We start from the raw sequence: 26,498 nt of genomic DNA, 5'->3' as shown, positions 1-26,498 counted from the left end.
TTGGTCATGCTTGCATATGTGAGTCCTGATCTCTTTCTAGGATTTCTATCAACAAGGTTTCTCCTTTGAATTGTTATTTAATCTATTTCCATTTTAGATCCTGGATGGTTTTGTTCAATTCATTTCACCTCTTTGTTTTGTGTTTTTCCTGTAATTCTTTAAGGTATCTTTGTGTTCCTCTTCAAGGGCTTCATGTGTTTTCCTGTCTATCTTGTATATCTTTACAAGGGAGTTATGGCCTTCTTAAAGTGCTCTATCATCAGCATGATATGTGAATTTAAATCCAAATCTTGCTTTTTTCTGTTATTGTTTTTATATCAGTATTTGATTTTGGTGGAAACCTGGTTTCTGTGCTGCTAATCATCTTGTTTTTCTGTTACTTAGGTTCTTGCACTTCCTCTTGCCATCTGGTTTATCTCTGATTAAGCTTCCATGTAGTAGTCTCTGACAGTGCCTTCCACCTCTGTAAGCTGTGTGTCAGCACTTCTGGAACTGACTTTTTACCATGGGATCTGGGTACAAGAACTGTGTTATAGGGGATCAACTTCAGGCTCCGAAGAAACCTCCATTATTCTTGCCAACTTCTCTTCTGTTCCTATATCCTGAGAAAGGCTGCACTCAGGGTCTTCTTCATCCAGGAATGTGAGCAATAGTGGTAGTTCCCCAAGAGCTCTCAGGATTGTCCACACTTCTGAAGGTCCTGCTTTCTTCTTCTGGGATCTGTGTTGCAGAGGGGTGTGGGGACCAGGTCCAGCTATAAGGGGCCGGCAGAAACTGGAAAGCCGTGCTTCATTTTTTGATTTTATTTTAGTGGGTATTGTGTTTATTTATATTTCAAATACGTCATTCAGCCCTCTGCCCCACCCATCCATTCTCCCTCTCTTTACGAAGATATGCTGCCACTCCCACCCACCTCCCACATCAATCACTATCATTCCTGCTGGAAACATGTCTCCCAGAACAAGGCTTCTCCTCTTATTGATTAAGAATAATACTATCCTCAGCTATATACGTGGTTGGCTTCATGGGTGCCTCACATGTACTCGATTAGTTGGGTGGTTTATTCCTAAGGAGCTCTAGAAGGATTCAAGTTGGTGATATTGTTGTTCTTCATATGGGGTTGCAAACTGCTTCAACTTGTTCAGTCTTTTCTCTACCTCCTCCATTTTGGTTCCTGTCCTCTGCTTCTTAACTCAGGGTTCTTAGACTACTATCCCTTCTCTCTTTAAGAAAACTAACTTTGCATCATTTTTTCTCTTCATGAAACTAATTCCCTATTAAATTTATAAAATCCATGTTTTTTGCAACATGTTTTGAATCTCTAAACTCCCCATACAGACTCCAATGTAATTAAGGACTGTGTCTTTAATATTATTGAGAGAAGTTTCACAGTGCAACCTGAGATGAACCAAACAATCATTCTCTTGATTTTCAAAAGAAATAAAAGATATAAACATTATTATGACATGATCTATAGTATTATTTAAAAACTGCAAAGAATCCCATATTTTACCAATGTTCTCAAAGCCAAAATTATAGATATATAAAAAGGTAATAAATATACAAAATTATACATTAAATGTTCATTTCATTGTATGTATCTATATTATTCTCAAATTATACCTTTACCTCTATTCATAATGTATATCTTTTAAATCTTAAAATTGATAAAGAAAAAAGTAAAGCAGATTATATTTTTGGTGGTAAAAAAGAAAAGTGGATATTTTCTAGAACAAAAGGATGAAAAAAATTTTATGCTAAAAGATCATAAAAAGGCTCTTATTGACAACTGTATACTGACAGAGAGGAAGATATTATCAAATATATTTAAAATTGAAATTTATACAACTACCTTCACTACAAAGACTATACATGGACGACCTAGGCTCCAATCTCATGGGTAGCAATAGATAGCCTAATAAGAGCACCGTGGAAGGCTCTTGGTCCCACCAGGACTGAACCCCAAAAATTGACGTTACTGTTGGGGAGGGTGGTATTAAGGAGGAGGATGGGAGGGAAGCCCAGTTGAAGAAGAAGGAGGAGGTTGGGGATGTTGGCCCGGGAAACCGGAGGAGATAACAACTGAAATGTAAATCAAAGAATACTTAAGTTAATAAAAGATAAAAAATCTATATATTCTCAGGAAATGAAAAGAACGATGAACAAAATACTTTACTCCACAGGGAAAAAAAAGAAAAACAATATACAAAAACATATAATAATAAAAACTACAAAAATTATGCTACCATATATTAAGAGATTTCGATTAATTTTAATATTCCTATTCTTCCTAACTTGTGTCTAGCCAGTAATTTGATACAGGTTTTATTACCTTTGAGATTCTTTCCCCAATATGCTCATAAATCACAGAATAATGTATTACTGGCTTCCTGAAGTGCTAGTTTGGATGAAAGTGTAGAATCATGAAACTCTAGAAATCATTGGCGTTGCTTTCAATGATATATTTACAAATCATGTCATCTTAAAATTTAGGGATGCAAAACACAAGACTTGATTCCATTTTCACAGGGAGTTCACAGATGAAAGAAATTAACTCCATAAAGGAAATTCTTCCCTAAATGTGGGTGCTGTTCATGTAAGCTTTACAGGTCCATAACCCATGTTTGTACTTTTCCCCCCACCTGTCACTTTCAAGGACAACAATTAAGTACTTCAAACATACAACTTGTATAGTAATCTCATATACTCTTTTTGAAGGCTCAGAGAATATAGTAAGAGAAATGGGCAGGAAGAAATCTAACAGCTTGAGACTAGTGATTAAAGAAATGTGATTAGGTGGAACAAAGTTACATGGACAGAAGGAATTGAGTTGGTGCTCTATGACTTGCCTTCTTGTCTATGCTTTTAAGAACATAAGGTTTGATATGGTTTGGAGGAATTTGGATATGGTATAGGAGAATCCTTCATGTTGAGGGATGATAGCCACACAAGGCTAGGACCCTATGTGGGTGGTACTCAAACTAGGTTTGGGGATTTGTGGAGAAGATGTGAACAGGTATGTTAAGGAAAGTCAATGGAGAAAATGTAGAAAGTCTCAAGGATATTGGGGGTTCTTATGGAAGAATAGGAGGAAGAATTGCTGCTCATAAGAGTACAGTTACTCCATGGGAAGATGGACAGAATCAAATAACCTGAACCTGCAGGGTTCTCAGAGTCTGAACCAATAACAAAAGAACTTAGTGGGCTATTCCAAAGGCCTCCCATGCACATCTTTAGCGTATGTACTGCTTGATTTCATGTGGGTATGAACAACTGGAACAGGTGTTGTCAAACATCTACTCTCTATATATAGGATATATTTCAGCTGTTGTCCCAAGCCCTTGGTGGGAGAGGAAGCACTTACCTTCTGAGAGATTTGAAATATCAGGGTTTGGAATACCCACTTGCTCAGTAGAGCAGTGGAGAGGAATGGGGGAAGGATTGTGGGAGGAGGGAAACAATTAGTTGACTTTAAAGTTGGTTTCTTGTTTGTTTGCCATTTCTCTGTTCAACCTGGGTGTCGAAACCTTTGTTTTATAACTGGGTTTTTTTTCATCTGAGTGTATATTATCCAGTATCATCATATATGCTGTTAGACAAAATGCAAACACTATATTCTGCAATCTACATCAAGATTAAAAACCAATGTAAGTTCATTAGTATCTAGAGTCACACACTTACATGTACTATTCCCCATGAGATTCAGCTTCTAGATATAGCTTCTAGTTGTTATTATATTGGAAATATTATAAGACAAGATTCTACTTGACAACAGAGCTCTACCAGTAAAGAAGGAGAATAACAAGATACTTTCCCTAGTTATGTCTATTGAGGTCAATGCTACTGGATCAATACACAGCCTTCCTTTTACTCCTATTTTCTTGTTTTCTAGCACCACAGTAAGTATTAAATAAGTAATAAAAACATGTAAATATAGATAGGCATAACTGTAAATCCCAAGCTATTTTCATTCTGATTTATAGATAACAAAGAAATAAGTGAAATTAATATCTAAAATGTTAAAGCAACAGGACCAGAGATCCATGATAATTTGTAATCTTCTCACTCTTGTCCCATTGTTCTTATTACAAAGATGCTGCATTAGAACAGTCAGAATTCCACTCTAAAGACTTTTCATTCCAGAGGGAAACCATGTTCTAATTTTCTAATTAAAATGTACTACAGGATCAGACAATCTCCAGCTCACTTTTAATTTTATAAGGTTGTAGAACTTTTCAACATCCATTACATACATATCAATTTACAAGTTTCTGTTTCCTGGAGAATATCAACTTTTAGACATAAATATATGAGCTTGCCATTGAAGATAAACATTAAATATAATCAAGGTATGGAGGGTAAATAAATCTGACTTACATGATTTAAAAATAGTATACTTTATACTTTCAAAAATTTACACATTCGTTTTAATATTAGTACAGAGTATATCCATAAGAGAAAGGATAGCGGTTGAATACTGGTCATTTAAAATAAAATTATAATTATCTATGCCTTGAATATAGAGGTTATTAATGAAGAGAAATAAGTATGTCTAAAGATTTTCAAGGATTGAAAGTTGCTCCCTAGTTAAGAAACTGTATGAAATCATAAGCTGCATTTTAATTATAAATACAATCTATCATAGTAATAATTTACAAGATATACATTGTAATATACTGTATTTGAGGTTACACATTATGTAGAGAGAGACAAAAGTGAATATTCATTAGTTTCTACCTATTCTCCCTCAAAACACAAATATAACAAACTTGACAACAGATTGTTGAAAATAGGGGAAGCATATGTAAAAATAAAATAAAACCCATAAGATGTAATAAAGCATTTAAAATATGTCTACTTTTTGAAAACCTATGACCTCATATTTTCAAGCAAAATGATTATTAATGGTGTATCTAAACTACAATGAACATACCCTAACCACATCAAAGGGGTTATCATATAGTCAATGTTAAGAAAAAAATAATTTAAAGACACTTAAAACTTATTTATAAAACAGAGTACTCATAAACAACACTTAAAATTGCAGCATAGCCCCCAACTAAATGTGTTAGGTCATTGGAAAGTATTAAAGAATGGGAAGTGCATAGGAACAGGTTTTATTTACTGTAAAAAGCAAGAATAATTGGATATTCCTATATTGCTCTAGTTTAAAAGTAAAGATTCTGATGCACTACTCAGAAAAATATGCTTATAAATTTTTAAAAAACAAATCAGTCCTATGTATGTTACTGAAACATATTTTCATTTGTAGAAAACTGAAAATGTGACATAGGTTTATAATAGGGAAGCATATTGCTTGCAATGAAGTGACAATTCCATTTGAGCACTACCAGGTAAAAAGTAACTTCATTTAGGTCATTCCATAAAATTAGTTGTCCATTTAACACTGGAAAGGCTGACATGATAATAGAAACATGTGAACATACATAGAAATTGCTTGGTGATATTCAGATATATTTTTCACCTTAGGGCATATCATAATTCCCATTGATGCAGAATAATTCAGAACTGACTGAATTTATTCTTGTTGTTAACAGATGTTCAATTTCTGCAAGTTCCTTTTATTTATTATCTAACTCTCATTTATTTTGACCACATTGGTTGAAATCTTGGGGATGATTTTGTTGATTATCTTGGACTCCCACTCCACACTCCATGTACTTTTCCTCAAGTAACCTCTCCTTTACCCAGGCCTGTTTGTCCTACTCCAGCTGTCACTCCAAAATAATAGAAGGGTTTCTCACAGAAGATAAGATCATATCCTACAATGCATGCGCTGCTCAGATGTTCTTCTTTGGAGTCTTTGCTATTATTGAGAGTTTTCTCCTGGCCTCAATGGCATATGACCGTCATGCAGCAGTGTGCAAACCCTTGCATTATTCCACCACCATGACAACTATGATATGTTCCCTGCTTCTTGCTGGATCATACGTCAGTGGAATCTTACAATCTTCCATCCATGTTGCTTTCACTTTCCATCTTTCCTTCTGTCATTCCAATGTGGTAAATCACTTTTTCTGTGATATTCCCCCACTATTATCTCTTTCTTGCTCCAGTATTTACACAAATGAAATTGTACTGTTCATGCTGGCAGCATTCAATATTGGTTTTACTCTGTTGGTTATCTTGACTTCTTACTTACTCATTTTTGTTGCAATTCTGAGAATGAACTCTGCTGAGAGCCGGAAGAAGGCCATTTCCACCTGTTCTTCCCACCTTACCCACGGTTCCATTTTCTGTGGCACAATTATCTTCATGTACCTTACAGCCCAGCTCCAGTACTCCATGGTTGCACACTGACAAAATGGCATCTGTGTTCTGCTTTATAGTCATCCAATGCTGAACCCCTTTCGTATACAGTCTGAGAAATAAAAAGTCAAGAATGCATTCAAGAAGGTTGCTAGAAAAAGCTTTGTCTTCACTGGGATTAGTCAATTAGTTACGTTAAGTATCTTGAAGTTCAGGGTATATTGTTTATAAGTATTTTCTGTTCCATCCTTTTGGTTCTAACAATATACAATTAGTTTTGGACATATTATTATAAAAATTAGTTTCTTTTAATTTAAAAAATTTAGGTTGTAATCTAGATACTAGAATAGTCAAACACTATTCACTTTTCATGGGATAACTGCTGCTGTGCAATTATTTCCTCTAATTGAAACATTGAGTACTTGATTAAGGGAGTTAAAGACTCAGGAAGTAAATAATATTACAAAGCTCAGATGTGTCAAAAAGATTTAAGTTTCGGATGTCAATGGGAAAACTTACCAGGTTTATAAAACTTATAAAATTAATGAATCATTAAAAGGCTCATCTATAGAACCATAACAATACAGTAATGCTAGAGAAAGAAGAATTTCAAAACCAAACTTCTGAAAGTTGCTTAATGAATATATAATTCATATTTTCCTTAATGGTCACCCATTATGGTTGGACTTTCTAACAATGTATCTCCTATTGGATGCATTCATTTTCACCACAAGGCTCCTTACTGGTATTCCGTTAGTATAAATATGACTAACTCATTTCATTTCAGCAAGATGACTTTCTGAGAATTATCTAATCTGTTATGCCATTGCATTCTCTAGATTGACTGGACATTTTCTTTATCTCAGTCCAAAACAGGTACTTTTATATGCAAACCATGACTAGGTAGATAAATGAATCAATAGATATACCAGATTTATAGACTCATTTTTACAAGTTGTATTGGTTCCTTGAATGTTCTGTACAATGTTTTTACCATATTCACCCTTGTCAATTAACCTTCCGTCCATTATACCCATCTATTTGTACGAATTTTTTCTCGATTAGAATCAAATTTATGATCCCCTAAATAAGCTTTGATGTGTAGCCTCTATGGTAGTATAGGCAACCTAATAATAGTAGCTGCAGTGTTAGAAAAGAACAACAAGAACAACATTAAACTACTAAACAGTAAAGAAACAAAAAAGCTTCACTTTCTTCCATCAGCTATGAAATGGTAATACCTTTATTAATAGTGGCAAGAGTATATGCGCAACACTATCTGAGGTTTCTAGTTCGGTTATTGAGTTTTTAAATCAAACCTTTATCTTCATTCCACTTACCTTCAAAGGTCCATCTCTATATGAAACAGTTTTCAAATTCCATGTTCTCTTTTTTTCATTTTACTCAACAATAGAACAACTCAACTCATTTTACATCTTTAATCTTTTGATAGAAGTTTACTGCTAAGAAGATTACTGCTAACAAAAATAACGTGAAATAACAGTAATTATTCTTTGCTATCTCTTACAATCTGTGGACTCAATTGTCTAATAAAAAATATAGACTAACAAAGTGGACTGTAAAGAGAACCAAGCATTTTGCTTGCATACAGACCCACCCCTCAGTGACAAAAGACAAATACTACCCCCGGATAAAAGCCCTGAAAAAAACAATTGTCCAAGCTAATGGTCCAAAATAAACAAGCTGGAGTAGCTATTTAATGTCGAATAAAATTGACATTTCAACTAATAGTTATCAAAAAAGATTTAGAAGGACACTTTTATTTTCATCCAAAACAAAGTCCTAGATGATCTCTCAATGCGAATATCTAAGCAAATGCAGGTAACTGCACGTTTCCATAAAAAAAAACCTTATGTAACTCAAAGCACCACATTGTGCACAATAAAGCTATGGAAGGATTTCAACAACCCAGTCTTATCAATGAACAGAATCATGGAAACATTAACTAAAGGGCAACATGAAGAAACGGCAAATTTATGAACCAAAATGGATTTAACGAGATATCCAAGAACATTTTATCCTAAAGAAAAATACTACCTTCTTTCTCGGCCAGGTCATGATTCCTTCTCTAAAATTGGCCATATAATCAGGTCGTAAAAACAAAGCCTCAACAGATACGAAGATTGAAATAATCCCATGCAGTCTATCAGATAATCATGGACTAAGACACAGTCTTCAATAACAATAAAAATGACAGAAAAGGTCCATACACATGGAACGAACAATGCTCTGTGAAGGATAACTTTCAAGGAAAATAAAAAGAAATCGAAGACGTTTTTTAGAATTTAATGAAAATGAAGTCCACAACATACCCAAACTTATGGGACACAATACCAGCGTGGTACTGAAGAAAAAACTCTACTTGCTCTAATGCCTCAAAAAAATGGAAAAGAGTACACGTAGTGAAACGACAAGCACACCTAAAAGCTCTAGAATGAAAAAAACAAAATACAATCAAAAGGAGTAGAAAGACGAAAATAATCACTCAGGGATGAAATCAACAAAGTACAAACAATGATAACTACACAAAGAATCAACAATACCATTAGCTGGTTCTTTAATAAAATCAAAAAGACAGATAATCCCTTAGCCATACTAACAAGAGGACAAAAAAGTATCCAAATTAATAAAATCAGAAATGAAAAGGAAGACATAACAACAGAATCTAAGGAAATTCAAAAAATCCTCACATCCTAATACAAAAGTCTTTATTAAAAATAAAACAAAAAATCTGGATGAAATGGATAATTTTCTAAAAGATACCAGATATCAAAAGTTAAATCAGGATCAAATAAACCCCATCTAAACAGATTCATAAACTTGTAAAGAAATAAAACAGTTACTAAAATCTACAAATTGAGGAGGACCCAGGACCATTTTGTGTTTTGATGGAGAAATTCTATTAAACCCTATATGTAATACCAATGCCCGTCCAAATTATTCTACAACACACTAGAATCAAGAAGGGAAAAATACTCAATTCCTTCTAGAACTACAATTAATAGCTTATACCTAAACTACACTAAGAAACTACAAAGAAAGAGAATTCAGAGACCAATCTTTTCTTCTGGGTATCAATGCAAAATGCTCAATAAAATCAAGAACACATCAAACCAATCACCTATCACTTGGTCAAGTTGGGTTAATCCTTGGGATGCAGAAGATTTGCTCAATACACAGAAAATCTGTCAATGTAATCAGTATATAAATAAACTTAAAGGAAAAAAAACACATGATCATCTTATAGATGCTGAAAAAGCATTTGAAAAATCAACACCCCTACATGTTTAAAGTCTTGGAAGATCCCACCATTCAAAACCCATACCTAAAATAATGGGTGAAATTTAGCAAACCATTATTAATATCAAACTTAATGGAAAGGCTTGAACAAATTCCCCCTAAAATCAGGAACTACACAAAGCTGCCCCTCTCTTCTTAAATAATAAATATAGTATTTGCAAGTTCGGCAGAGCAATCAGACAACAAAAAAGGAGGCCAAAATGGGTACAAATTGGGAAGGGAAGAAGTCAAATATCACTATTTGCAGATGCTATGATAGTATAATTAAGTGACTTTAGTTCTATCACAGAACTTTAAGCTAGTAAAATACTTCAACCAAAGTGCCCTGGGTAAAACATTACTCAAACAGATTGGTACCCTTTCTTTTTCTAAAGATGATGAAACTGAAAAAGAAAGGAAGGCAAACATCCTTCTCAATAGTCATGTAAGTAACATAAAGTATCTCAGTGTGACTCTAAGCAAGCAAGTGAAAGATCTATATGACATGAATTTCAAGTCTCTGAAGAGAAATTGAAGATCTCAGAATATGGAAAGATCTCCCCATGCTCATGGATTAGCAGAATCAATGTAAAAAGGCATTTTTGCTAAAAAAAAGCAATCTACAAGATTTAATGCAATACCCGTCAAAAATTCTAACCCAATTTTTCATGAGTTAGAAAAGAACAATTTATAAATTCATTTGGAATAACAAAAAATCCCATGATATGGAAAACTTACAAAAATAAAAAAAAAGAAATTCTGAGAAATCACCATCCAAACTCAAGCTGTATTACAGAATAATAGTAATAAATTTGTATGGTATGGTACAGAGGCAGGCAGGTAGATCAATGGAGTAGAATTAGAAACCCAGAAATGAACCCATTACACTAAGGTCGCAAGATTTGACAAAAGATATAAAACTCAATTAGGAAAAAAAATACTTGTTTCAACAAATTTTGCTGGTTCAACTGGAGGTCAACATATGTGAAAAGAATGCAAATCATTCCGTTTTATTACCCTTACAAGATTCAGGCCAAGTGCATCAAGGATCTCCACACCAAAACAAAGATATACTCAAAATAATAGAAAAAATGAAAGCGGAGAGACTTTGAACACATGTACAGTGGAAAAATTTCCAAATAAAACATCATAGCTTGCTATAAGATCAAAAATAAACAAATTGGACCTCATTAAACTGCAATGCTTTTTTGTAAAGCAAAGGATACCATTATTAGGACCAAATAGCAGGCACCAGGTTAGGGTTGAATATATCTTCACCAGTTTTATATAAAGCTAATATCAACATATACAATGAAATCAAGTTTGACTCCATAGAGGCCAAATAACCTAATAAATATAGAATTTACAAAAGCTAAACAAAATTCTCAACTGGGGTAGCAAATGGCTGAAAATACCACAGAAATGTTCACCATCCTTAGTGATCAGGAAAATGCAAATCTAAACAACCCTGAGCTTCCACCTCACACCACTCAGAATGGATAAGATCAAAACTCGGGTGACAATAGATCCTGGCAAGTGTGTGGAGAAAGAGGAACATTCCTTCTATGTTGGTAGGATCAAGGTGGTACAATAACTCTGGAATCAGTCTGGAGGTTCCTCAGAAAATTGGACGTTTTACTACCTGAGGACTCAGCCATACGCATGCTGGGCATATACCCAAATAATTCTCCAACATACATCAAAGACACATGCTCCACTATATTCATAGCTGTCTTATTCATAATTGCTAGAAGCTGGGAAGAATTCTGCCAGATGCCCTTAAACATAGGAATGGATACAGAAAATGTTGTACATCTGCACAATGTAGTACTACTCAGCTATCAAAAGCAATGAATTGATAAGATTCATAGACAAATGAATGGAACCAGAAAATATTTTCCTAAATGAGGTAACACAACCACAAAAACCACACATGGTATGCATTCAATGATAAGTGGATATTAGCCCAAAAGCTCAAATTACCCAAAATATAATCCAAAGACCATCTCACGAAGTTTGACCAAAGTTCTGATGCTTCAGTTTGTCTTAAAAGGGGAATAGAAATATTCATGGGAGAGGATATGAAAAATTTGGAGCAGGGACTGAAAAAACAGCCATTCAGAGCCTGCCCACCTGGGTATCCAGCATATATATGTGTGTATATATATATATTGATGACCCAAAGAAGAACATGCAGACAGGAACCTGATATAGCTGTCTCTTGAGAGGCTCAGCCAGAGCATGACAAACACAGAGGTGAATGCTAGCAGCAAACCATTAAACTGAGAATGGGGTTCTAACTGGAGGAGTTAGAACAGGTTTTGAAGGAGATGAAGGGCTTCGACCCTACAAGATCAACAATACCAACCAACCAGAGTTCCCAGGGATTAAACCGCTACACAAAGAGTACACATGGACAGACCCATGACTCCAGCTGCATATGTAGGAGAGGATGGCCTGGCTGAGCACCAATGGAAGGACAAGCCCTTGATCATGCCAAGGATGGACACCCAGGTAGGGGATGGTTAGGGCAGGTAGGTGGGAACTGGGGGTGTTTGGGGCGAAGGAACACCCTTATAGAAGTAGAGGAATGGGCAGTAGATATCAGGCTTATGGATGGTAAACTGGGAAATAGAATAATATTTAAAATATAAATATAAAATAGCCAATAAAAATAATAAATTAAAAAAAAACCAAAAACCTGATCCACATATAATTCTACCAAGGAAACTTACTAACTCTTCTCTTTAAGGAGACAATCCAGATCTCAACTATAGAGCATCAATGCCCAAGATATTGAAGACTTTTTATTCTGATTTCCCTAGATATAGTATATACTATGAAGTAGAATAAAATCACATCAAACCACAAGCATACATACATAAAACTTAATTATGTCTATATTTACAATTAGTCTACACTATAGAAGCATAGTAAATAGAAAAAAATAGGTAACATCTTTGTCTGTAAATGACATTCCCATGAGACACAAATAAATTTCACAGATTTCTGTATAGACCTTGCATTCTAATATGTAGAAATACAAGCTGATATGTTAATAGCATAATAATTGAAATCTAAACAATCAATATGTATTATTAGAAAATATAAAACTAACAAGTCATTTAATTGAAAGCTTTCTCTTTGTAAAAATATGTGAATAGGAAATAGGAAAAGATTATTAGATGGAGAGAATATGAGAGAAGAAACTTAAAATTTGAAAGAGAAATGAGATATTCCTGAAAACATTTGAAGTGAGAAAGGAAAGGAGAATTATGTAATTGTGTTATCAAAAATTCATTTTAGAATTTAATATAAGAAATTTATGTTTAAAATGTCAGACTATACATAGGCTTTTGTAACCATATCTCATACCATTCCTAGCACATCATTTACCCTGATTGTACTGAGGGATTATTCATCTGAAATTTTACATGGATTGTAAAGCCAAAGGATATATAAGGAACTTTCAATTTTAATTGATATAATCATATGAAATACAATATAATCCAATTACCATACTTGTGTGTGCATGAATGTAAGAAATGAGAATGTTGCACAATTATTTTCTTAGTTTATAGTCCACAAATGGTAACCACAAAGAATGGCCTCCAAAAAGGAATGGTAAGTTTCCTCCCAGAAATTGTAGGCCCTTATTTGAATCACAATGTGTAGCTTTGAACTCTAGTACAGATAATGTCTAGAGAAAATATTTCACAGAACTTCTGAAAAATGAATTATAAAAAAGCCATTTAATAGTAACATTATTAAATACCAATATCTCTAACAGACTTTTAGGGCAAGCTTTAGAACTGCCTGTTGCTTTCTGGTAATCACATTCTGTATATACAATAAGAATTTATTTAGAAGTGCTTAGCTTCAGTGCATAAGAGGCACATTGAAAATCTAAACATTCATTCAAAGAAATCATTTAATTATATGACTCCTTTATGCCCATGCAGGTAACTCTTACTACAAAAGTAATAAGTGACTCTTGCTTGTCCTATGTTAGAAAAAATCCTCAATCCTTTATTGACTAATCAAGGCAAAAGTGAAAAGATGTAATTAATATACCAGACAAGAGTTCAAAATGTGTCAGCATAAAAAAAACTTATGTGGAGATTTTTTATTATCTGTCAATTATCATGAAATATATAGATACATTATGACTGAAATATATAGATACATTATGACTGACTAATATTATGATACATTATCTAAACATTATCTACATTTTACTTATAGTAAGATTATCCTTAAAGAGTTATGAATTAAAGGAGTATATAAATATATATCACAGGAATATTGTCAAGATGACAAAAAAATCCTAATAGGCTCCCAATTCAATATTTTTCTTTCTTCTATATCTCTATATCTTATAGTTACAGAAATATGAGAATCTATTGTGGGATTTAATTGCATGTGGAAGAAAACTTAATAAGTATTATTCATCCTACAACATTAAAAATAAATCACTGGAGGCTACGTTGCCACTGAAAAACTTTAGTGAATGCACTCTTGACTTCTTTGTTCCGCAGACTGTAGACCAGAGGGTTCAGCATAGGGATGATCATGGTGTAGAACACAGATGCGATTGGGTCAGTGTCCATGGCATGACTGGAGCTAGGTAGCAAGTATATGAATATGACTGTCCCATAGAAAATAGACACTGCAGTGAAGTGTGAGGCACAAGTGGATACAGCCTTTCCATATCCAGCACTTGAGTGCATTTTAAAGATTGTGATAAAAATTAATATGTAGGATATAGAAATAACCAAGAGAGCAAAAAGTATACTGAAGCCGCCTAAATAAACAAGAACCAACTCACTCACATGCCTGTCAGAGCAAGAGAGAATCATAACTGCTGGAATCTCACAGAAGAAATGATGAACAATATTAGACCTACAGAAGGAAAGATGGAAAGTGTTCCAAGTGTTTATGGAGGCATTCAGGAATCCACATGCATAGGAACCTATAGAGAGACAGGCACACACACTTGTTGTCATGGTGGTAGCATAGTGCAAGGGCTTACACACTGCTGCATAGCGATCATAGGCCATTGAGGCCAACAGGTAATTTTCCACAGTAGCAAAGGCTACAAAAAAGAACATCTGAGCAGCACAGTCATTATAGGAAATGACATTGTTTCCTATTAGGAGCCCAGTCATGACTGTGGGGGTGACAGCTGAGGAGTAACAAAAATCAACTAAAGATAGATTACCTAGGAAAAAGTACATGGGAGTGTGGAGACAAGAGTCTAGGAAAATCATCAGGATCATCCCCACATTTCCTACCAGGGTGATGGTATAGATGAGGAGAAATAACATGAAGAGGGGAAGCTGTAATCCTGGATCAATGGTGAGTCCCAGCAGGAGAAACTCTGTCACTTTTGTATTATTCTCCATTTGTGTCACCATTAAATGATTAGTATGTTCACAACTATTGGAAAAGAGAAACATGGTGATAAAGAACTTGAACTACAATAGAAATGTGTACATGTGGACATATGACTTGATAGAGCATTAACGGGTACTTTGAAATTGTGCAGAAAATAGAGTTTTCCCCAAATCAAACTTGATGTATCCATTATATAGAAGGTTACATGTGCCAAAACTTAATGATTATTAATGGTTTTCCTATCTAACTTTAAATTTTTGCAATTCATTAACAAAAATTTAGATTTCTTTTGTGAAAAAATGATGTGTCAGTGTTTTACAATGTACCTCAGAACTCAGTAAAAAAAATCTCATTCTCTGTTATTTTCTTCCCAAGGACTGTTCTAGTGTAGCGCTTTAGATGTCCATTCCATGTATCTTCTTAATTATAACAGAATTTGGTGATTATTTTCACTTTAGTTATGGAGCACAAAGATTCAGTAATTTATTCATATTTGAAATATAAAATGCCAATCTTTGCTTTGGGCCCTTCTTTGTATTCAACTCATTCTGATTCCCAATTATGAGATTCCAAATAGAAATCTAGATAATCTGAAGATAAGATTAAAAGAAAAACTTCTGTATCTTGGCAGGAATTCAGCATTGATAGAATTCTAGATTTCTGTTTCTATTCCTAAGCATACATTTCTTGCTTAATCTTTGTCCTGGAAAACAAGGGTCTAGAAAAGGATATCTCTAATATAAGTATTCAAGAGAAGGAGAGAGTGAATGAGGGCACACTTGTGGGCGGAGTGACTGGGAGGAGGAGCAGTTAGGGGTATAAGTAAAGTGAATATTAGGCAAAGAGGTTGGAATACCCATGCTACAACTCACGGGCCTTATGAAGCTCAAGAGGAAGTAATATCAAAGAGTGGATGCTTCAGTCCTATTTAGAAGGAGGAACAAAATAACCAAGCAAAGTAGGGGGTGGAAATGAATTGGGAGGAAGAGAGGACAGGTAGCAGAAAGGGGGGGCAGAATCAGGTATGGAAGGAGATGTATATAGGGGTCAGTAAATTAAAAAGAGGTGTATAGCGATGGGGTTAGGGAACTGGGTGCAGCCACCTGAAAGTCCCAAATGCCAGGAAAACAAGAGCCTCCTAGGAACCCACAGGGATATTAGCTGAAATGGTCAACAAAGGGGAAGGAGAGACCATATCCAGAAGGTAGGCAAGCCTGCTACCCACAGCCTCCTGTTTGAGGGATGGGGCCACCACCCATCTACAAAATTTCAACCCAGAAATGTTCCTGTTTAAAGTAAATACAGGGACAAAGAGTTGAGCAGAGACTGAAAGAAAGGCCATCTAGAGACTGCCCCACCTGGGGATCCATCCTACAAGCAGACTCCAAATCTAGACTCTATTGCTGATGCCAAGAAGTACTGTCTGACAGGAGCCTGATACACCTGTCTCCTGAGGGGCTATGCCTGATATTAACTAATAGAGATGCTGATGTAACATTCAACCATAGGACTGAGCACATGGACCTGGATGGAAGAGTTAAGGGAAGGACTAAAGGAGCTAAAGGAGCCTTACCTGGCACCAATTAGAGGGGAGGCCCTTGGTTCTGTTAAAGCTTGATGCGCCATAGAGGAATGCTAGGGGTATGAGCCTGTAGTGCGAGGGTGGTTGTGGTAGCACCCTCATAGAATCAGGGTAAGGGGGTATGGGGTTTAGGGTCTGCAGAGGGGATACCAGAAAAGGAGATAACATTTAGAATTTTAAATAAATAAAACATCCAGTAAAAAACTAGGAATCACGGGGTTTTGGGTGAAGTAGTCAGGAAATTACCCATCAGTATATAGTGGAGGCATTATTCCGTACTTTTTCAAAATTAAAGCATTCTTCATTTCTTAAAATTTGTCAGACCTGAATGGTTTTGTGTTTTCCATACCTTATTATATTCCTATTTAAAGAAAAAATAATAAAAATCAAATTATGTAGATACTTCCTGAGTTCAGTTTTATAATACAATGTTCAAATAACTAAAAAAATAATAAGGAACACTGCCTTCTTAAAATCCATTCTTTGCCTTATTAATAATGTGATATAGGCTACTGACAAATTAGTGGCCACCTGTCATCACTATAGATCTTTTAAAGTTTCATAATTTTTAAATTTTATTTGAATCAGGCCTTGTACAGCAATAATACCATATCAGAAATACTTTCTTTTCTGAAAAACTTTGCAAGACCTCCCTTCTGTAGTTAAGCGCTTGTGATTACCATTTCTCCTGTCAATCTTTAGCAAGTTCAAGTGCTCTCTGCTTTTGAATATATCAGGTTACCAGTTTTAATACACATGGCCAGTTTCAGAATTTTACTCAATTATTAAGGAGTTTTGTATAAGTGTCTCTCTGTCTCACTTTGTGGGTATGTGTGTGTGTGTGTGAGTGTGAGTGTGTGTGTGTGTGTGTATGTGTGTGTGTGTGTGTCTTTCTGTCTGTCTGTCTGTCTGATAGGAAAGGATACAGATTTAAACATTTAAGCCACTTCCTGAAGTGAAGCATGATACTAAGATGCTTTGAAATTAACTTTGGACTTAATTTATAATTCAGTATGACCGCTTTCAATTTTCTATTTTCAAATTCAGAAATTTGCACTTTTATCTGTTTCAACACCCCTGTGAAGAAAAGACATATTTAGCACAAGACAAAAAACAGTCTGCTTCTATTTGTCTGTATTTAGTGGGGCCTGGGACCATGATTTATAAGGTAAACTAATCAAGTCTCCATGGTATATATTGCAGCATTCATGGACCACTCTCATCTTGGTGTTCATAAAAATACTTTTGAATATCTCATTTTTTACATATAATTCATATCAGATAGAGGACATCTATGTCTTTGTATGACTTTCTTTTCTCAATTCAGTGGATATATACTATGTAGAAGCAAAGCATTTTGAGGGAATCCAAAAAACATGCAATGTTGAAAAATATTGAAGTCATAAAATCCACTATAGAATATTGCCACAATTGTATTATAGGGGCTGTATAAAAAACTTTGCAGAAAGAACACACAAGTGGATCAAATTACCAATGAACATGAAGTCTATGGAATTCTTTTTTCTGGGAAAATCACTTACCTTCTCTTCACAGGTAACATAAATGTGCCATAATCCTTTCTTATACAACTCATCCAACATTTCTGTAAAAAATGAAGTGCAGTTAGCTATCTTATAAAGAAGCAATAATTGAAAGTCAATCAATTAGCATAACTTTGAACATCATACGTTATGTATATGTAGAAAACATTTTAATGAAATACACTCTTCTGTACAATTAATATACACTGATAGTAGACAAGTACATCTTATATGTCTTCTATGTGGAAAGCTCTTTGATGCTGGCTAATTGTTCACAGCAAATCCTCAGGTAATAGAGGATTTTTATACTTACAATAACTATCACTCACATGGTTAATGGTGTTCACTGAGCCATGCCCTGAAGGATGTTGTTCAACAAAACTGTGAACACAATCAAATTGGGATTTAGAGGCCAATGTAATTATACAGACTGGGCAAGCTCTGGAGGTTCCCCCAGGAGAACACTTGAAGAGTTGCCTTCCAATTTTACTACGGAGCAAGGAATTCTCTTGCCTGCAGGGACCTAAAGCATTATTACATTTTATAAAATTAAAGTGTTTTACTGATATCTGAAATTATGCAAATTAGTGATAATAATGCTTTTCTTTTTTTTATAATTTTACTCAGTTTGATCTTTGAAAATTGGCACATTATGTTTTCATTCTACCTTCTCTCCCTTCCTCCTAACTTTTACTCCTGACTTACTTGGGGGACTCATGATGTTTAACCAGGACTATGTGTGTGGCTTAAGTTTTGGAACTACCTCTTAATGCTGTGATATTAACTGTCACATGCAGAATTGAAGAATCTGTTGTTTCTCACCCACATTTGAGTAATGGCCAACAATTCAAGGGTGTTTAGAGGCCCATGAGCCCTACTTCTATCTATAAGTGACTTTTACTATCCCAATTCAGTACAATCAAGTCCAGGAAGCATAAGCTGTTGTGAGGTCATAATTGTGATGGCTGTGTCATACTCTGATGGCACCATTTTGAAGCACTCCATACTTTCTGGCACTCATGCACTTTATGTTTCCTCATCTGTGATCTTTCAGCTATTGAGTAGGTAGCATAAATTGCCTCTGGAGTTAAAAAAAATCAATGTCACTTTGTCTCAGCACCTTGAGCGGCCCATAATATATGTGTCTTTACTCATCACTATTTACAGGAAGTAAGAAACTGTTTTGAATAATACTGAAAGTAACATTTTCCTATGGTCAAGTCTCAGTTGCCCTATTTTTATTTTTGTTTTTGCTTTTTGTTTATTTTTTCGTGATGTAAACGTAAATAAATAGAAAGTAGTTCCATACCATGTCCATTTAGGTAAACAGCAGTATTAGGTGTGCCAGATATGTTTTTTTTTCCTTTTGACTGGTGATAGCAGACTTAAATTTTCTCTTATAGACTAGATCTCCAATCAAGAGGATTGTTAGCTGCCCTCATAACTGCCAATATCCTATTTCACTTAATGAATGTGTGTTACCTGATAGGTTAGTGAGGAAGTTTATAGGAATAACATGTTTTCTTCCTTTTTCCTTCCTTCCTTCCTTCCTTCCTTCCTTCCTTCCTTCCTTCCTTCCTTCCTCCTTCCTTTCTCTCTCTCTTCTCTCTCTCTCTCTCTCTCTCTCTCTCTCTCTCTCTCTCTCCTTCCTTCCACACACACACACACACACACACACACACACACAAACGGTTCTTTTTTTTTTTTTTTTTTTTTTTCTCCCTTTTGCACCCTCTCTCTCTTGCTCTCTCTTTTTTTTCTTTCTTTCTTTGTTTCTACCTTTATTTCCTTTATTTCCTTTTCTTCTTTTTTTAGAGGTAGCATTTTTCTATGGTTAAAAAGCTGAAGTATAGTGTTTTTCTATTGATATAAACCTAAATATCTAGAAAATAGTTTTGAACCATAATAATTCAGCTATACAAAAGTGGTAGGTGTGCCTCTACCCCTGTCCCAGGACATAAAACTCCTCAGTCATTCTTTGTCATTTGTTAGTTTGTTTTTTGTTTTTTTTTTTTGTTTTTTTTTTTTTTTTTTTTTTTTTTAGTAGTACTAACTTTAAATTCCTTCTATTAGACTAGGCTTCAGATCAGGAGAATTCTTAGTTGCCCTTATAAATTTGAATGTACTCTTGACCTAATGGATTTTTATTACTAGATAGGTTATCATTTTTAGTTCACAGTGTTCTTGCAGCTAGGTAAAACAATTGAAAACTATTTTTTATCTCACAACAAACTGTGTAGCACCTTCTGTCACATTCTGGATCAATGAAAGCTCATTTCCAGGGTAATTTTTTTATGTATTGCAACAAAATTTCAATGGCACTTTTAGCTATAAATCTTGTCTACTCTCTATACTATAATCCAGAGGAATGATGAGAATTTATATAGCTTTAAATGGTCCTCACAGATGCCCTGATTATCAGTTCATAAGGCAATGTCTCATAATCAGTACTGTGTTTTATGCACCTTACCCACTTTTTGGATACACACTATTTAGCAACATAGGATATCTATAATCTGAAGTTTCTTCCTATCATTTATATTCCAGAGAGTTTAATTCCCAAGGGTGCAGACAATCCTGAGATCTCATGGGAGACTGCCACTTCTGCCCACTTCTGCTCACATTCCTGGCCCAAGAGGAACATGCTTAGTGACCTCTGGATGGTGGAATAAAGGAGCAGTCAGCTGCAGGAACCTGCTGGTTTCTGCCTGTTCCCAGAACTGAACTGAACTGGTCCCAGAGCATCCTGCACCCAAATCCTGTGGTGGGGAGGAGAGCTGTACACTCAGAAGTGTGGAAAATCCTGAAAACTGAGGAGACAACTACTTTCTGCCCGATTCCTGACCTAAGAGGAAACCATCTAGTGTTCTCTGGGTCCTCTGGGCATAGGGACCTACCAGTAGTCAGGGATTAAACACTTGGGTTTCTACCTGAGCCAGAACTAAAGCCTGTCTCCAGGAGCTCTTGAACAACTGAGGCAGAGTAAGACCAATTCCTCTGGTCCAAGTGACCTGCCTGGTGGCCTCAGGACACACAAAGGGACAGGATACTTCCGGTTTCTGGCTATACCCAGAACTGAACTGAACTGATCCCACAGCTCCCTGAACCCCAAATCCTGTGGGGGAGGACCTGATCTCCAAAGTGCAGACAATCCTGAGTCCTCAGGGAGATTGCCACTTCTGCCCACTTCTGCTCACATTCCTGGTCCAACAGCAACCTGTATAGAGGCCTCTGGATACAAGAATATAGAAAGCCCGTCTCTGTAGCAAGAACCTGCTGGTTTCTGCCTGTGTGAGAACTAAACTGAACTGGTCAGACAGCACCCTGCACCCAAATCCTTTGGGGGAGACCTGAACTCCCAAGAGTGAGGGACAATCCTGAGACCTCAGGGAGATTGCCACTTCTGCCCACCTCTGCTCACATTCCACGGTCCAACAGGAACCTGTATAGAGCCTCTGGATACAGGAATATAGAAGCAGTCTGTAGCAAGAACCTGTTGGTTTCTGCCTGCGTAGAGAACTTAACTGAACTGGTCAGATAGCACCCTGTGCCCAAATACCATGGAGGAGAAGCTGGACCCTCAAAACTGTGGATAGTCCTGAGAAATCAGAGGAGAAAACTACTTTCTGCATACATTTCCTGATCCAAGAGAAAATTTGCTAGGGCCCTCTGTGCCCTCTGGGCATGGGGACCCTAGGATCAACCTAATTAGGACACTTCAATTTCTTCCTGCACTTAGAGCTGAAAGCCAGTTGCCAAGAGCACCTACACAGAGCAGAGGTAACATCAACTCTTCTGCACAAGGCAAAATACCTGGGCTTCAGGTCACACAAACCCTGAAAAAGTGATGGTCCTTCTGGCCCTGTCACTGTTTTGACCCCTGCTGATCCTTGCTGATGCATGTGGACCCCTTTACTAGGAAGATCCTGACCTTTCTGTTTGGCCTGGGCAGTACACCTGGACAGTAACACTGTTAAGTCAGTTCCTGCTTTTTGTTCCTGTTTTTCTCTGGAGGGCATAAATCTCTTTTTTTCATTTTGCTTCCTGGAATTCTCCAACAGGTGAACTTGGGGTATATATTCTATGAACCTCAGTAAAGCTTTGGCATTCTCATACATGAATGACCCGAGTATGTGTCTTTTGGTTACACCTCTCAGGCCTACTCCCAGTTCTTGGTACTGTGGTGGCACATGCTCTGTCAGAGAAGTTCTCCATTCCCAGATCCAGATGAAAGAAAACAAAGGTACAGGAGTACTAACAAACAGATATACAGGAGGGTCAAGTTACTGTAAAAGAGAGCAAGACAAGCTAACACCAGAGACAACCTGATTGCGAGAGGCACGTCCAGAAAGCTAAGCAACAGAAACAAAGATTACTTGACATCACAGAAACCAATTCTCCAACCAAAGCAAATAACATTTATTAGTTTCTATTCGTTTCTTTAAATCTCTGTTTAATTTCTGTTTCTATGATCCGTCCCTTAATGAGAGTGGGGTGGTGAAATGTCCTACTATTATTTTTTGAGGTGCAATGTGTGTCTTTTTATGTGTCAATTGTGTCCATTGATGTTAAGAGACATTAAGGAATAGTAAGGAGAGAAGTCTGACATAATTCTGATAGGTCTGCCTTTGTATGTTAATTGACCATTTTCCCTTACTGCTTTTACTATTCTTTCTTTGTTTCGTGCATGTGGTGTTTTTACTATTTTGTAATGAGAGGAATATTTATTGTCCAATCTATTTGAAGCTCTATAGGTTTTTTGTATGTTTATGGGCATCTCTTTCTTTAGGATAGGGAAGTTTTCATCAATAAGTTTGTTGAAGATATTTATTGGCCTTTTAAGTTGGGAGTCTTTACTCTCTTCTATACCTACTATCCTTAGGTTTGATCTTCTCATTGTGTCTTGGATTTCCTGAATGTTTTGGGCTAGGACCTTTTTAACTTCATGAGTTTTACTTTATCTTTGATGGTTGTGTTGATGTTTTCTATGTTATCTCCTGCCACTGATATTCTTTCTTCTATCTCTTGTTTTCTGTTCGTGATGCTTGCACCTATGACTCCTGATCTCTTCCCTAAATTTTGTATCTCAAGTATTGTCTCCCTTTGTGCTTTCTTTATTGTTGCTATTTCCAGTTTTAAATCCTAGTTGGTTTTGTTCAACTCCTTCCCCTGTTTAGTTGTGTTTTGCTATAATTCTTTAAGGGATTTTTCTGTTTTCTCTTTAAGGGCTTCTATTTGTTTATCTGTGTTGTCCTGTATTTCTTTAAGGAAGTTATTTATGTCCTTTTTAAAATCCTCCATCATCATCATAAAATGTGATTTTGAATCCAAATCTTGCTTTTCTGATGTATTTGGATATTCAATATGCTTGTCAGGAGAACTGGGCTCTGTTGTTGCAAAGTATTTTTAGGTTCCTTAAGTATGCTGAGGTTCCTGCCCTTGCCTCTCACCATCCGCTTGTCTCTGATGTTAGCTTGTCTTGCTCTCTCTGACAGTGGTTGACCTTCCTGTGGGACTGTCTGTCAGGACTCCTGTAGGCTTGTTTTCTTTCACCTTGATCTAGGAATATTGAGCTTCTCCTGGGTTTGTGTTTCCTAAAACCTGCAGGCATGTTGCCTGGAGCAGAAGAGTTGGTTTACTTCTGCTCTCAGGTGTGTAGGCACTCCCGGCTATTGGCTTTCAACTTCAGCACAGGCAGAAACCTGAAGGGTCATGCCCTTGTCTGTTCCTAGTTCCATTGGCCCAGATGGCCCTAATGGCCCAGAGGGCACAAGTCAGTTTCATCTTAGTTTATCAATGAGGGCAGAAAGTTGGTGAGTACTCTGAGTTCTCAGGATTGTCTGCACTTCTGAGGATCTAGCTCTCTCCCCCATGGGATTTGGGTGCAGGGAACAGATGATTTCCCTCCCACATCTCTCCCTCCTTCCCTCTTCTGATGCTTTCTTCTCTCTCTCAAGTGGTACAGAGACACCCTCACTTGAGACCTTCAGTTTTTTGAATTTTATGAGTTCTGTGGACTGTATCTTGTGTATTATATACATTTTTTGCCAATATCAACTTATTAGTGAATACATACCATACATTTCATTTGTATCTGTTACCCGACTCAGGATGTTATTTTCTATTTCCATTCATTTGCCTGCAAAACTCAGGTTATCCTCATTTTTGGATTTTTTATTATAAGTTTTTGAGATTAAGAAAGCTAGAAGTGTTATATTGAATCATCTCTATGATGAGGAGCCAAGAAGGGAAAGGGAATGATTCATCATGAGTTCAAATACCTGATGATGAGGAGGTGAAAGTGTAATTACTGTATATCTTGGAGACTGAAAAAAATAAGAGGGTAAAGGAGAAGGAAGTAAGTGATAAATGTCTCCCAATAAATCATTTAAAGAAGAATGTAGCTCTTTTTTCCACGAGTTTTAGTTCTAACCAGGCAAGCACTAAAGTTGTAGGATGATAATGCTTAACATTTTAAATATGCCTTGTTTCAAGTATTAGTTGTAAATACAGCCTCATAGTCTAGTAATGAAATAAGCATTAAATGTTTGCTATGTTTATGTGTATACCCGTATGAAATGAAAAGAGTAACTGAACATAAAGATAGACATAAAAACTCCATCATATATTTCAATGTGAACTTTCTGATATCCATTTGTATGAGTCTTCAGAAGAAAAATGTGAGTGTCTTTGATTTAATGGGCTTTTTATTAATCTGATTACATAGATTTGTATTGATGTGACTGAAAGATATTTGTAAGGAAAGATTGACTATAATAATATATTCTGTATGTTTTTTCACAAGCTTATTTAAAGTTATCAATGTCATTTGACAATGTGTGTGTGTGTTTTATTCTTCTGAACATGTTGTTCCCTTTTGATAACTGAAATACTACTGCAGAGGAGAAGATGTCACTTTAATTTCTTGAATTCATTGTAGGGTGGAAAATATAATTCGATATATATTTAAGACTAAGTCAAAGAATCTAGTAGATTTGCCTTCCCAAAATTTAAAATCAAAGCTGTAAATATTATCTTGACCTCAATACATTTTTTGTGAATGTGCTTTTTTTACATCCTTGTTCCTTAGGCTGTAAACCAGCAGATTCAACATGGGAATGACCATGGTGTAGAACACAGATGCAATTTTGCCAGTGTCCATGGAGTGACTGGAGTTGGGCTGCAAGGTCATGAATATGATTATCCCATAGAAAATCAAGACAGCTATAAAGTGTAAGGCACAAGGAGTGAGAGCTTTGTAACATCCTGAAGTTGAGTGCATCTTTAATATATTGGTAAAAATTAACATGAAGAATTTTAAGATAAGTATAAGAGCAGAAAAGATGTTGAGGCTGGCTGACTTAAGAACCAGATCATTAACATGTCTATCAGTACAAGATATAATCATGACTGCTGGAATGTCACAGAAAAAATGGTGGATCACATTTAACCAACAGAGGGAGAGACTTAATGCATTCAATGTATAGATAGAAGTATTCAGGAAACAACAGATGTAACAACCAATGACTAGGCATGCATACACTTGTGTTGTCATGGTGGTGGCATAATGTAGGGGTTTACACACTGCTTCATAACGATCATATATGATTGAGACTAAAAGGTAGTTTTCCACATTGGCAAAGTTTGCAAAAAAGAACATCTGAGAGGCACAAGCATTGTGGGACATGATCTTGTCTACTGTAAGAATTCCAGCCATGATCTTTGGAGTGATTGTTGAAGAGTCACAGAAGTTCACCAAGGACAGATTACTTAGGAAAATGTACATAGGGATGTGGAGTCAAGAGTCCAAGAATATCAAAAGTATCATCCCCAGGTTTACAACCAACGTGATGATGTAGAAGTGGAGGAAGGTGATGAAGAGCGGAAGCTGCAGACTTGGATCATCACTGAGTCCCATCAGGATGAACCATATCAATTCTGTCCTGTTCTCCATTAATGATATCAGTTAATCAACTGAAGGCTTTAAGTTTTTTAAAAAAGAGTAGAGTTTTTTTAAAAAAGTACTGTTTTTTAAAAAACAGTAGAGATAGTTTAGTGGTTAGACATTCTGGTTTTCCAGAGGACCCATCACCTTCATGGCAGGTCACAATTGACTCTAGTCCAGTACCTGAGGAACTGTTTGACCCCTCTTCTGGCCTGTTCAGGCATGAATCACATATTGTGTGTGTGTGTGTGTGTGTGTGTGTGTGTGTGTGTTTTAGACACGTTTAGACACTTTGGTAACTGTGAATATTTTGTATTTTAATGTATGTATATACGTGCTCACTTTTCCTGGACTGTGTAAAGCTAATGCTACTGCACTTACCTGACATAAGCTGGTACAGATACAATTTGTTCTCTCTCAATTAGATAATGACTTTGATAAATTATTTCTTCCAAGGCAATTG

General features: G+C 35.9%; 1 protein-coding gene and 2 pseudogenes across 1 annotated transcript; 1 reads left to right on the top strand and 2 right to left on the bottom strand.

Moving 5' to 3' along the window:
• Positions 1-5,621: 5,621 nt before the first annotated feature.
• Positions 5,622-6,501, top strand: LOC116891886 (annotated as a pseudogene).
• Positions 6,502-14,042: 7,541 nt separating this feature from the next.
• LOC116893714 (olfactory receptor 5B3-like) lies at positions 14,043-14,978 on the bottom strand. The gene has a single exon (XM_032895429.1). It carries the CDS (start codon positions 14,973-14,975, stop codon positions 14,043-14,045), a length of 933 nt encoding a protein of 310 aa, XP_032751320.1. The 5' UTR covers positions 14,976-14,978.
• A 10,143-nt stretch (positions 14,979-25,121) lies between these two features.
• On the bottom strand, positions 25,122-26,044 carry LOC116893712 (annotated as a pseudogene).
• Positions 26,045-26,498: the final 454 nt, after the last annotated feature.

The sequence above is a fragment of the Rattus rattus genome, chromosome 2 (genome assembly GCF_011064425.1).
Source record: "Rattus rattus isolate New Zealand chromosome 2, Rrattus_CSIRO_v1, whole genome shotgun sequence".
NCBI classification, from domain to species: Eukaryota; Metazoa; Chordata; class Mammalia; order Rodentia; family Muridae; genus Rattus; species Rattus rattus.
Note: the sequence above shows the minus strand (reverse complement) of the source record. Positions and strands in the feature narration are given on the sequence as shown.